This window comes from Anguilla rostrata, chromosome 7, assembly GCF_018555375.3.
Source record: "Anguilla rostrata isolate EN2019 chromosome 7, ASM1855537v3, whole genome shotgun sequence".
In the NCBI taxonomy this organism is placed as follows: Eukaryota; Metazoa; Chordata; class Actinopteri; order Anguilliformes; family Anguillidae; genus Anguilla; species Anguilla rostrata.
The window spans coordinates 48,497,669-48,511,213 of record NC_057939.1 but is presented as its reverse complement, the minus strand read 5'-3'; the positions used below and the strand labels follow the sequence as shown (position 1 = coordinate 48,511,213).

Here is a 13,545-nt window from a genome sequence, read left to right as displayed (position 1 = left end):
ACTGAAAAACAAACTTCAAATGGGTAAATTTGCAGGCTTAAAGAACATCAAACCCACACAGCGGCAGGGAACGGCTAGCTGGCTGAAATTATCACGACAGGGTGATTTGGCAGCTGAAGCATTTGGCTCCTGGGCAACTGGAACATGGTCTCAGCATCTGCAGATAAGACTCATGAGTATGAAAGGGTAGTACCGCGTATAACAGGTCTGCAGCCACGTGGGCAGGGACTGGGGAGTGCACAAAATTGATTTATCAAACATTAAAAATAAAAGAAGCGTACTCACAGCCTTGTCCAGAGAACATAGGGATAGGAATGGAGGACAGTTTTCAGGATGGAGTTTGAGTCCATGGTCCAAGTCATCCTCACATAAGGGATGAAGATGTATTGCATCACCCTCATGAGAGCAAAGCCAAACATCTCCTCAGCTTCCCTTTCGACGATGAACGAAGCCATTTACACTTTACAAGGTGGAAAAATAAATAAATAAAATATAGAGCCGAGACAAACATCTTCAGTTTTTTTATTTATTTTACTTTCAAAATAGTGTTTGGCTTTACAGTTTACAGAACACGATATTTAGGAAGCGACGAGCAAGACAGGAGCAAAAAAGACAGAAAAGGCCGGAACGGGCAGATCAAGTTATCGGTAAAGACGCAGTACGAAACAAACCGCTTCGGGAGATAAATAATACACCATTTGAACATGGACTTTCACATTCAGCACATTTCATTTTGCGCCCCTATGGAAGACACTCGATTTAGGACCGCACCTGAAAGCGCGCTAATAAAATGCATGTCATGAATGAATACCTCTTTTTGCATTAAATGCACTAATACACATTTTTTTGGTCCAGATATGATACTGCATTTTAAACATGTATACACAGCTGCAAACGGGATGATGATGCAATACTGCCTCAAAGACAAAAAAAAAGGACTTTTAGCTACTTTTAGCCACTTAATAATGAATAATTATGAGTTCCTTTGCAGTACAAACTGAACAACATTTGAAAATTCACATTTGGGGTAGATGGAAAGGGCTAAAAATTGTATGAAAATAAGTCTAGACCAGAGATGTCAAACTCCGAACATGGAGGGCCGCAGTGGCTGCTGGTTGTTGCGGTTCCCTTTCAATCAGAAGGGATTTCAATCAAAAACAAGGCCTTTGGTTTCTTCAGCAAATCAGATATTTGTATACATTTTTTGGTCCTGAAACATGCCAAACCAGCAGACACTGATTATTTGGAAACAGTGCATTTTGGCCATAATGTAATATGGGAGAGATTTTAGGCATTCCTGCCTGACCTGAAAAATTGAGATTTAAGGAAACCACTGCCATCACGCCATCAAGTGCAAGGGCAGCACAAATAAGAACCAACAAAACCGACCAATGGCAGATGAGTTTAGAGAGGTGTGGCGGAAAAAAGCACGTAGCGCATATGAATGCTAACGCTAACAGCATTTCAGTTGCACCGACTCGAGCATTTCGTTACGCACGCGGTATCCTTACGACCGCGCTGGGCATTAAAATGGACCCGGCGCATCTGGCACGGACGATACACGCATCACCCCAGCTCCTAATTCACTCAAGACGTCTCTCCCGAAATAACCGATTTATCAGAGAAAATTAATACGGAGACGACCGGGCTGAGGGTAGCCTACGCCGTCGAGTAAGACGTTCCCCTCTGCTTCCGTGATTTTCGCTCGGTCAGCTGGGACTCACTCACGTCCCATTCATTCCATTCATTCCGGAATATTCCGAAGCAGGTCTCCCAAGGCGTGGGTCTGCGATGATTTGGAGTGGGTAATTAATTGCTTTTCTGGTGCGATGACTGCAGTTTAGTGGGTAGAGCCGGAGAAATGATTACGCAAATAAGTCGAACGCGGAAGCGCAAAAGCTCAAGTGACCGTTCACACTGGGATTTCAAGCGCGTACCATGAGTAACTAACTAACGAGATGCAATTAACAAAACACTGACGAAACACAAAACGCGCACGGTTCGATAAACATTTTTAAAAGACTACTTAACACTGAAAAAGGTACAGATTCCCATACTTGTTCCAAAAGCCAGTATTTCCAATGTATCTCCAGTATATCAGTTTGTTGGTTATGGCAAATATCCAACACACATACATCACATATGTTCAGAATAGCACCTAGCACAGAAACATGGAGGCCTATAGAGATGCATAATCTTTGGCTTAAAAAGCTTTGTCAACCACAAAGCTCTGAAACCTGTTTAGTGCTCAACCATTTCTTATTTCCTAACTTAAGACTTTTTTGATCATTCCTTGACATTAGTCTTACTTAATACAAAAAACTGTGGAAAAAAGTACATACATGAGAAGGGTGATTGTGCAGCTGATTTCCCAACACTGTAGTTCTGAACAACTAAAATACTGATTTTTCTTGTTTTAATTGTAGAAACGCATAATTATTTCCCATTTTTATATACATAGCTTGTATAGATCAAGCCAAAAAAAATGACCTAAGATTTAGTAAGCTACAGTAGACATGGCTGAAACAAAAGCATTAAAAATCTAGTATGCTATTTATACAGTATATGTGCTTTTTAAAACTAACAGTCTGAGACTGAAAAAGATAAAACCCTGATTGGTCACACACACATGGTCATTGAAGTGCCAAAGATGTAGCCGACAGATGTATAGGAGGAATTACAGTGTAAGACGGTATCTCTTCTTGAAAAAAACAAAAAACAAAACTACATTTCTGACGGTTATTCTTTGGTATGTAATGTAATGTAAAGGCTCCACTTGTTCTTTAGTTTGTGTCATACACTTTTAAAGAAACCAAAAAAAAAATTAAAATAGAAGATTCCGGAAGAAAGCAGTGTTACAACAGAAACACTATGAAAGCCACTGATAAAGCATATTGGCCTATGAATTCTATCAGTTCTAAATGTACAGTTTATTTTCTACTTTATAAAAGCCGTTACTGTATCATATTTCGAAAAGGAAGAACCAAAGGACAGGTTAACATACGTCTCAGTGATACCATGGACCATTGGACAGCCCCATTTTCCATTTCATTCATAGGCGGATTATATTGTTATAACTGTGCTATACGAGCATTATTGGCATTCAACGTATAAAAATGTCTTTGTGGGATTCCAGCAGGGACGGTATATTTCCAGATATATATTTTTAGAACATAAATGTCACTGGGGCCCACTAGCATTTGGCTTTAGTGCTGAATATCTCTCACTTCATCGGCTGTGAAAGAGCGCGCGTGTGCGTCAGACATACCAGAGTCTTCCACCCCAGGTCGAGTCAGTCAGGGTCTGAACAGTCTGTACTTCCAGACTGATCTGGACCAAACCCCCGGGGGGGGCGGTGAGGTGGCGGGAGGCGGGGCCCAAATGTGCACAGTGGTGGGTGTGTCCTGGGGAGAGGGGGGGGGGGGCAGTGGGGGGCAGAGGTGGGGCCCAATGTGCACAGTGGTGGGTGTGTCCTGGGGAGGGGGGGGACTCCAGGGGGGGCCCAAAGGCATGCGCTGTGGTGATTGGGGGGGGGGGGGGATGCGGGTCTTCCCCCTATGTGGGGAAGCAGATCCCGCAGCACTCCATGCAGATCTCCAGGCAGTCGGAGGACTCGCAGCAGGCGTCCATGATGCCGCAGTCCATGTCGCAGGGGCAGTTGCAGTCGTCGCCCAGGTCGTCGCCGCAGCAACAGCAGCAGGCCTCCGGGCTGCAGACCCCGCAGGACGCCTGCGCCACCACCATGTTGCACAGGGTGAGGAACTCGCAGAACAGGCAGGCCAGGATGCAGTGCACGCAGCAGTCTGGTATGCGCCGCGCGTCGCATTGTCGCATTGTCGCATGTCACACGGCCGGGGACGGCAGAAAATAAAAAAATACAAAACACAAGAGCAACATTAATGTTAAGAACAAACAAAAAATATATTAAACTGGAACACTAATAAATGGCCACCCTGTCCGTCAATCAACAGCCTGTCACTAATGAGCAATGAGCCACCAATCAGCCTCCACATTACAAATTCCTGTGCCTTCCGACACATATCAGCACCTCCTTTACAAGGACTTCCCACGCAATGACTTCCAGCTTCCACTGCATATTTAATTATACTGCATTACTTTTCACATTTGCATTTATTTTTTTCCCACAGCCATTTACAAAACCATCACGGCAAACAAAAAAAAACATTAAGTGTAAATAAGCAGGACGTACACCAGAACAGACTAGCCAGCAACACTAAGCTGATGGGACTCAGCCGGCCCAGAAGAGAGCGAATTAAGACGTTAATTTCACAGCGCAAGTTGGGCTGCGAGTTCAACACACCCAGACTTCCTCCCCTCTGCCTCTCGTGGAAATTAGAGCGGGAGAAAATGGCTGCCGCTGCTGCAGTACTGTACCACGGGAGGGTAATCAGCTGTAGGCCTGTCACAGCCACCCACCCACACGCCTGGCAGAGCCAAGCCAGCGCGGATTAAATATATAAAATATTAAAAGACTGACTTTTACAAGCAGGGCTGCCAGACGGGCGTCTCTCATAACCGCTGAAGACACAGCTGTCACACTCCAAACAGACAGAGGGGAAACAGTGTGGAGCGGAGAGCGTTCTGACAGGGGGCCCCAACCTACACCTCCTTCCCAACGGTTTAGGATTCCAGTGGGGAGCTGGGGGCTAGGGGCTGAGGGGGGGAGGACTGGGAGATGGGGGGGGGGGGGGGTTGCAGCATTGAGGAATCAGTGGTCCAGAGCATTTCAAAGGAATGAATTCCACTTAGGGACTGATTAGTAGATTTTGTAATAATGGCGGCATTATCATGCGAACGCATAGACTGATCATGTACAGCTGATTAGCAATGTTCCAAATTTCTCCACCAAATTGCTGCACTAATGCTGACAATTTTCTCTCTTCTGATTAACATTTAACCTCTTTTTTTTCCCCCAGACGTTGGGCCTTGCGTGGCTTCTTGGCGCGACGGCAAATTACTGTTATTTCTCACCGTTTTGCAAAACCCCCTTTTTTCTTTACCGTGTTGCCACCGTCAAAATAGTTTCTTTCAATGTCGAATTTATGCCCTCAAAGACATACTTTTCATCAAGAAAGGTTATTTTTCTTAAATACGTTTTTGTTAAACACCTTAAGCCGTTTAAATTGAGTATTACGACCTGGAAACGTTCCGAAATGAAGTCAGCGCACCGTTTTTTCAGCAAACCGGCCGGTGTGCTGTGGCTCTCTGCGGCGTTCTGAGAAGTGAGAGGACGTGACTGAGAGGAGACGGGTGCACAGGGATGACGGGCTGTCACACGGTAAAGACCGATTCGGCGGCGGCGGCTTGTGCTGCCGTAGTAACGGCGCGGTTCTCCCCGTGTAGCCGCAGAGCCGCGAAAGCTCCGGGGGGGCGGCTGCCCCGCCCTCACACCTCAGGCCGGGAAGCGACCTTCAATCACCACCCAAAACTTTGATGCTCGGGAACGAGAGGCACGACTCCAACGCAAATGAAATGGGGGGGGGGGGGGCATTGCTAATAACGCTGCATTTGCATCGCTTTTATCAGGACTGTTGAACAGTCCAGTGCAGAACCACATCAGGAGGGAATATTTCATATAGGCCCGAAGACCACTGGACGCTCATATTTGATTAATCAAAGTGGTTCTTTTTTAGGCTGCACTGACCAGCAGCATACGGAAGGAAATAAAGATAATCACATGAAATGCGCTTCACACAGTACTCTGCTCCTGACGTGCGGAGATTATCGTCATTATAAACACTAAAAAAAGGAACGCATGAAGCCCTTAATATGGAAGCAAATGAACCTCAGAATCTGCTTATTTAGGCAACTGCACAAGGTACCGTTAAATCTGATCATTCTGTATCGAGTGCAAGTGCACATTGTACACGATACTGCGCAAATGCGCGTTTAAAAAAAAAAGAAAACGCAGCAGTGAATACTAACGATAATAACGCGCACAGAGAATTACAGCGCAGAAAAGTTTAATTAATTCGGATTTCTGAGGAAACTCTGAACGCCTTACGAGACCTGAACTCGGCTATATTTAATTTATGCAATGAAAATTATATAAATATATAACATTATGTACTTCAATAACTCAGTTATTCACTTGGATGTATAATTTAGCAGCTGTGATTAGTCTGAATCTGGGGGAAAAGGCAGCGGCTAGGTTATGTACACAGCGGAGACGGGCGGATCTATAACGGGAAAATTTATTGCCGAGCGGACCCGCCACAGTAACGGCGTCCAGCGGCGGGCGACGGCGGAGCGCCCGGCTCGAGGAAAGGCCGAAATCAGCTCGGGGGAAACCGCGGGTATCGTGTGGGAAAGAGGAGGGTCAACATCAGAAGGATGGTAGAGCGGCGCATAGCGAGCGGGAGCGAGTGGCGGGAGAAGGCTCAGGTGGAGCGGGGCGGTTAGGATGACCGCCAGGACAACAAAGGCCCCTGTGGCGGGAATGGGTCAGAGGGCCGGAGCTACTCTCTGGAAATAAAGCAGTGGGGTGCCATGATAGAGCTCAGCTAGACTTCAGCCAGGAGAAATGCGGGAAATAGGGGTTATGAGGACAGAGGAGGAAAGCATTCATGTGACATGTTGTGCGTGCTTGTGTGTGTGTCTGCATGCAGTTGTGGAGAGGGGATTCTGTTTTCCGGTCCAATACCCCAAAGTGATGGGAAAATATATGTACACTCAGCAAGCGAAAAATTCAGGTAAGAATGATTTGTTATGATGTCTCTTGGCAAGTGCTTGCTTCTGCCTTGCCTAATCCTTGAACAGACACACAGCATAAGCCTAAACTTCATCAAAGATATAATGGAATTATACATTTTGGACAAAGTCACATCAGCATACACGGACAGAGTTCTTCAAAAAATTTATAGGACCTCAATCTGGGATACGTCTAAAATTATTTGAATTGCTTTTTTGTTTTTTTTGTTGTTTTTTTTTTAAAGTGCAATAATTCATGAAAATCTACATGTTTCTGGCCTTTACATCGGGTCCAGAATATGACTCCCCAAGCTTTCACACAGGCCCCTAGGAGTCACACATAACAGGGGTGGGAGTTTTGGTTTTTTATTTGTAAACCATTGCGATGCTTAATGTGTTCACTTACAGGGTCATTGGCCTGGGCCGCATTCCCTCTCTCTCTCTCCCCCTCTCCCTCTCTCTCTCTCTGGTTCTGAGCGCTAGCTATTGTGGCAGAGGTCGACGCACTCGAGACAGAACTCCAGACACTCGGCGGGCTCGCAGCAGGGCTCGCAGAGCTCGGGGTCGCAGTGGGCGGGGCAGCGGGCGGGGCAGCGCAGGTCCTCGCCGGGGGTGTCCTGGAGCTCCGCCCAGCAGCGGGAGCAGCAGCCGTCGCAGGCCGCGGCGTGCAGGCAGGCGGAGCACGACTCCAGCAGCCCCGCCGACAAATCAGCGCAGCGACACGACAGACAGGCCAGAATTAGAGAGGCGCAGCGCTCTGACGGACAAGACAGGAGGAGAGAGGGGACAGAGAGGAGGTGCCACCGATCGTCAGCTGACGCAGCGAGGGAGAAAAAGGACAGGAAGGAGCATTCCACATCAACAGGGAAACCCAAAGTGTTGCCACCAACATGGCAACCCAAAGTTTCCTCATCATGGCAACCATAAGAGAAATTTGAACATGGAAACCCCAGGGGAGTTATAACAACATGCCAACCCTATGTTTCCTCAAAATTGGCAACCATAATAAGAATTTGAACATGGAAACCATAGGGGAGTCATACTAACATGGCAACCCTAAGTTCCCTCAGCACGACCATCTTAACAGGAACTGTGAACATGGCAACCCAAAATTCTTAGTTGCAATTCACAGGAAACAACATTAAGATTTAGCAGCAGCCGGCAGGTAGAATGGGCGGAAGCTTCCGGACCCGTACACAACACGCATTCACGCCAAGGCCTTCCCAAACATGCAGTATAAATTATTTTGTAAGTATAAGCCATTCATTTTTAAAAAAAAGAAGAGTTAGGACACACGGGGTGAGTGATGGGTACGCAGTGTTAGCGCTATTATGGATTCCTCGCGCAGGCAAACTCATGAGTCAGAAGCCGAGAGATAAATCCCCCTTGGACGCAGTACATCTAGAGCTTTATATTACACTAACACTCCCCCTCCCCTGACACACAGATTAATGCTAATCCCTGTAAACATTAAACACAACAGCAGCTTTGGTGCTTTCTAAGGGGAACTAAATATAAATAAGCCGCTCGTTCACTAACATGCGTACAAGAGCCCATAAATAACTGACATACTGTAAACTCCACAGTAATAACAGTCATAAGCACTTCAGCTATGGCCTTTTTCATCGGATTTAGTTCCTTTGCAGTCCTTCTTGTTAATTGTATATCAAACGCTTCTCAATATTTAGAGTGTAATACCTGGAGTCGGCCTTTCAAAAGGTTTCTCCAAATCTATAAAAACAGCGATATCCAAAATCTTTTGATTTTCTCCAAAAAGTTTCAACATGTCCTATTAATGCACCACACATGACCCTTGGAAATACATGTCTGCATACGCGCATGTTCTGATGTGTATGCATGCATGCATGTATGCATGTATGTATGTAGGCATGCATACATATACATACACGCACACACAACACACAAACACACACACACACACGGACACACAAAAAAAACAAACCATTTTTATTATAATTACGATATTATTTTTAAATAGAATAAAATGTCCCTCTCTCTCTCTCTCTCTCTGATGGAAATTAATGAGGCCGAGAGAGCAGAAGCGGGGGGATGTTAGCGGCGGCGGCGCGGCGCGGGGCGGGGCGGCGGCGGAGCCGGAATGGAGGTGCGGAAGTGTGATTCGCGGCGGCGGGCGGGAGCCGGCAGTAATGACGGGACGCTGTTAGCGGCGACTGGCGCGCGCGGGGGGAGCCGGACGCCGCCGCCCAGCGGGGCCCCCGCTCCGCTCGGGCCTCATTAAAAGGTCACACCTCCGGCGACCATCAATCTCCTCGGGACGGCCGGGCCCCTCGCTCGCTCTCCACACACATCTCATTATTACCGGGGCCCTCAGCTCCGCCCCCCCTGCCCACCTCCCCCCCCTCCCCACCCCAAAAGCTCTCAAACGAGGGGGGTGGGGGGAAGGGGGGAGGTACAAGGTGTCTTCAGAAGCAAGTTCATCTTGATTAGATCATATTATACACAAACTCAAGAGCAGGGCTCGGGGCCCGCTCAAAGGTCTGAGATGGTGTGAGAGAAACCAGATGCTCAAAGCCACTTAAAAAAAATAATAAATTTTAAAAAATTAAAAAATAACATCCGAAAACAGAAAAGATTTATTACTTAAGCGTTTGGACCAAGTTAATTTAGAGCAGCAACTCCTCCTTCCCCCCACCCCCCCAAACCCCACCCCCGACTGTTTTTTCTCATCTCCGCACCCAGGCGGTCTTTATAACTCACACATCATATCATATCCATATTGCGCAAAGTGCCCTTAATGCACGGAAGGCATTCATCACTGACAGGGCGTGGGCCGGGGGAAGTGTGAACGCCAGCACTGCACTCTAAAAAGTGTACCTGTGTGCATTATGAGAACAAAGAGCCCTGGAATTTAAGAGCCTGACACTTTGATATCCGGAAATTGAGTTGGGTGAGGGGGAGGGGGGGGCGATGGGAGGGGAGTTCAGGTTCCCCCAGCTGAGCGATTCCCGTACGGGACAGTGTTTTTAGTGCAGCGGTGGCATGAGGAGGCCTAAAAGGGGGCGAGGCCTACCTTCGGGGGAGGAGCCAGGTTTGTGGGAGGAGCCGGAGCTGGTCTTGCTCTTCCTGCTGCTGTCGCTGTGCACCGACAGGCTGGACTGCAGCTTGCGCTGGACCTTGTGGGAAACCGTAGACGGGTGCCTCCTCGGCTCCAGCCCGGCGCCATTGCTCAGGCCCACGCGGCGGCCATTTTGGCTCTGGCCCGCATCTCCGTCGCCAGGCTCCACGGAGGCGGTTGGCTGAGGAAGCCGCTGAGGTTGAGCTGAAAAAAAGAGAAAGATATTTTTTAAATGCCACCGCTTCCTCCTTCCTGAAAGAATGCTCTTTCGGAACACAGCACGTCAGATTCGCACTGAAATTTTTCGTTTTCTTGCGTACTACTCAGTTGAACCTTAAATAAATTAAGATTTATGCTTCACAATTGCTTCTGTATTATTCCTGTGACTGCAGGTTTGAGAATCGTAAAACGCTCTGTTTATTTATAAGTAACAGTAGCAGGATACCAACTTCCAGCCGCCTCCCAAAGCTGCATTTCCTCAGCCTGTGATTGTGAGCGTGCTCAGCAGGGGGAAGAACAACAGGCCATCTGCATAACGACTCCGACCAACAGACACGGCAACCCGTCACCGAACGCATTAACCCGCGATGAAGACCCTCCCCGGCAGCGTCCCCGTGATCCGCGGGACGCCCGTTTCACGGCCGGCGGCGTCGCCGATTAATGGCGGCCCCGGCGCTATCCCCTCCGCTAGCGGATCGAGCGCCGCCGCGCCGCGGAGCGCTAACAGAACGCGTTTCCCTAAACGCAGCGATCAGGCGGCGCTCCTCTCTCTCTCTCCTGGCGTTTAGCCGCCGCGCCGCGGCTGAGCAGCACCCAGGTGAATTGGGAGAGGGGGGGAGGGGGGTTGGGGGGGGCGCGGGTGGAGTGGAGGAGGAGGGGGGGCCCGCAGGCTCGATCCCCGGCTCCCCTTTCATTGAGCCCCCCGGTCCCTTATTCTAACCGTCTCTACACATGTGACAGCTGTGAAAAGTCAAGCGCGGCCCATCTGATAAAGCCGAGCGCTGGCATTTTCAGAAGTGGAGCCGGGTGCAAATTCAGCTCTGCTGGGAGTTCGGCATTATGTTCCATCTGCATTATAAAGGGAGAAGACCCCCGTATGACTTATGAGTTCTCCTGAATTATTCATTTTTTGTCTGTATATTCAAGATCTCTTGCTTTTCTCCCCCCCCCCTATTCTTCCTTTTCTTTTTTCTTCTCCCCACCTTTTTTTAATTTTTTTTTCTCTTTTTTTACAAACTCCGCATTTTGTAACCGCGACGACAATATTCGCAGCCAAACTTCGTGACAGCGTATGAAAGTGCCATTTTGTAAAATACCTGAGCTTTCTCGAAATCAGATGTGCCGAGTTTCATATTTTGACTGCGCGCCAACAGACGCAATTATTGTTAACAAGAGGGGAAAACCCGGCGCAGGCTCACCCAGGAGGCCACGGGCAGGAATGTAAAACAACGCAATTAAACGCGGCCGCTGCCCACCCTTGCGTCCTGGGCGCGTTTGAACCTCGCGCGTTTATAAACAAAGACGCCTGGGGAACCGCACGGCCCCTCGCTTCCACCGAACAGCCAGGAAGAGGATACTCTCACTGCGCGGACATTTCACCAAAACACCGCTCGCAAGCCTCCCATCAACGATTCATTCCACTGTTCTCAGGTAACACTGCGAGTGATTAAATGGGGTCTTAAACCGCGTGATGTGAAATTTCCTCCAAGAAATAATAATGAGGTCAAGGGCAGTTTTATTTTCAAGCCGTAGTTCTGATGTTAGCAAAATATTTGGTTCTGTCGCCGGCTTCCATTTTTATTTCTGGGTTTCCGTCACTAGTAAATAAAGTTTAGCGAGCGTTAAGTCTGCCATCATGAAGGCCACAATGGCACCAGCACGTATAAACGCTGCGCCAAGGTGACTGAGAACCCGTCGCTTAAGTGCAAAATGGCCGCACACAAGCGGAACACTTCGCACATTCATTTAAATGTGAACAGAGACACAAACCACAATTATCTCTGCGCTCCACCTGCGCTAATCTTTGAGCTCCAACGCAGCACTACAGAGCATTCCGGAAGCCTTGCGCTCAGTTAACAGAGGGCCTGGACATTGCACAAAAGGAACTGGAGGCAACAGCAAGTGGAATATTGATCCACCTTTCTGTTCGGATCTGAATGCCCTTCAAAGGAAGAAGCCTCTGGAACAATGGCAGACCGGATACAGACAGATCGGATACAAATTAACGCTGGTTAGCATTCAGCAAAGCACAAAATGTTTATCGCACTGTTAACTGTATCAGCGTGACACACACACACACACACAAACACACACACTGCTTTTATCACATGGGCAATGCTCTTAAGAGCAGAGCAGAGTAGCTGTTCTAGCCAAAACAGCTTTCTGTTGGAGAACACATGGAGAAAACGTGATATTTTGCCTGATTTAAAGTCAAGAAGGAAGGCAGTGTTCAAGAATTCCCTCTCTTTATCTCTTACTATTTGAGTGTAAATACAGAAATATACCAGCCAAAGAATCAAGATACACAAAAATCTCTCTCTTCAAAAAGAAAAAAGTGAGAGTATAACAGGATAGATATAATACCAATGACCAGCTATTACTATACTCTACAGCTGGCGAATGTGTGTACATCAAAGGTACATCCTTCACTCCACTCAATTTATATCCTTATTATAAGTTAATGGGTGCGATATGGATGGCAATGTGTTTCAGGAGTAATCTGACTTCACTTCCCATAATGCTTTGTGGTGCATTTAAAATATGAGCCAGTGTACTATAATGTGCTTGTAATTCAGTGGCTGTGGATTCAAATCCCAGGTTGTGCAACTGTTGTAACCTTGGGCACTTAGCCTGAATCACTTCAGTAAATATGCAGCTTTATAACTGTACTGTATGCAATATAACACACTGCAAGCTAAAGAATGCCTTGTGAACCACAGAACACCAGTTAGGTTTTTGCACTCAGGCCACTTTTGTCGGCCTCTTCACACTGCGATCAGTGAAAACACAATTCACTCAGTCAGTCTGGTAGAATTGCTCATGCGTTCTAATTGATCGAGTAGTGTTAAATAGCACCAAAATACTTTCTAGCATATTCTAGCACTACCGGCTAATTTTTGCCTCTAGAGAACCCAGGGAATACAGATAATCTTAGACACAGTATAAAATAAATGACTCAAATCCGCTCTTGCAGTAAGGGATTATTTTTATACGATGACCACAGACCCTTCCGTAAATGACGAGCCAACACTTTCCGGCAGCAGAATTATCCTTCCTGTTCAAAGAAGTCAGGCTTTCGATTTATGGAATATAAACAGTCATTACAAAACCACAACATAAACCCAGCGCAAGAGAAACGTCTGGCTCAGGTTCAGGGCATTTCAGACAGTCAGAAAATGTTGGTTTGAGTGCAGGCCAGAGAAACCAAGCGTCCAGGAACAGGTGACTAATTCACTTGAGTAGGAGGAGGTCATGTTCAGACCAGGACTGCGTTCCTTCTACAGAGCAGTCTCTGGGACAGGTGGTCAGCTTCCCTCTCCGTGGGCCTGGCTGCCCCAAAAGAGACGAGCCTAAACACGTCTAAAAGCAGTGCACATTTTTATCTTTCAAGTCAATGCTGTCTTTGGCCACTCATAAAATCAATCATGGTACAGTACACACAGATAAGTCCAGTACTGGAGTTACAGTTACATTTATCAGGAAGGCCAGCCAATGTGCTTTTTTGTTAAAAATATATA

General features: G+C 47.3%; 1 protein-coding gene across 3 annotated transcripts in view; it reads right to left on the bottom strand.

The window, feature by feature from the left end:
- Window positions 1–512: 512 nt before the first annotated feature.
- Window positions 513–13,545, bottom strand: part of mdfic (MyoD family inhibitor domain containing) — a 28,065-nt gene continuing 15,032 nt past the window's right edge. The window contains exons 4-5 of one of the 3 annotated variants that reach the window (XM_064344835.1): window positions 9,764–10,012; window positions 513–3,729 (exon numbers count right to left, since the gene is read on the bottom strand). In XM_064344835.1, the coding sequence (XP_064200905.1) occupies window positions 3,293–3,729; window positions 9,764–10,012 (686 nt within the window). In that variant the 3' untranslated portion in view covers window positions 513–3,292. The other 2 variants (XM_064344837.1, XM_064344836.1) reach the window with 2 other exon arrangements.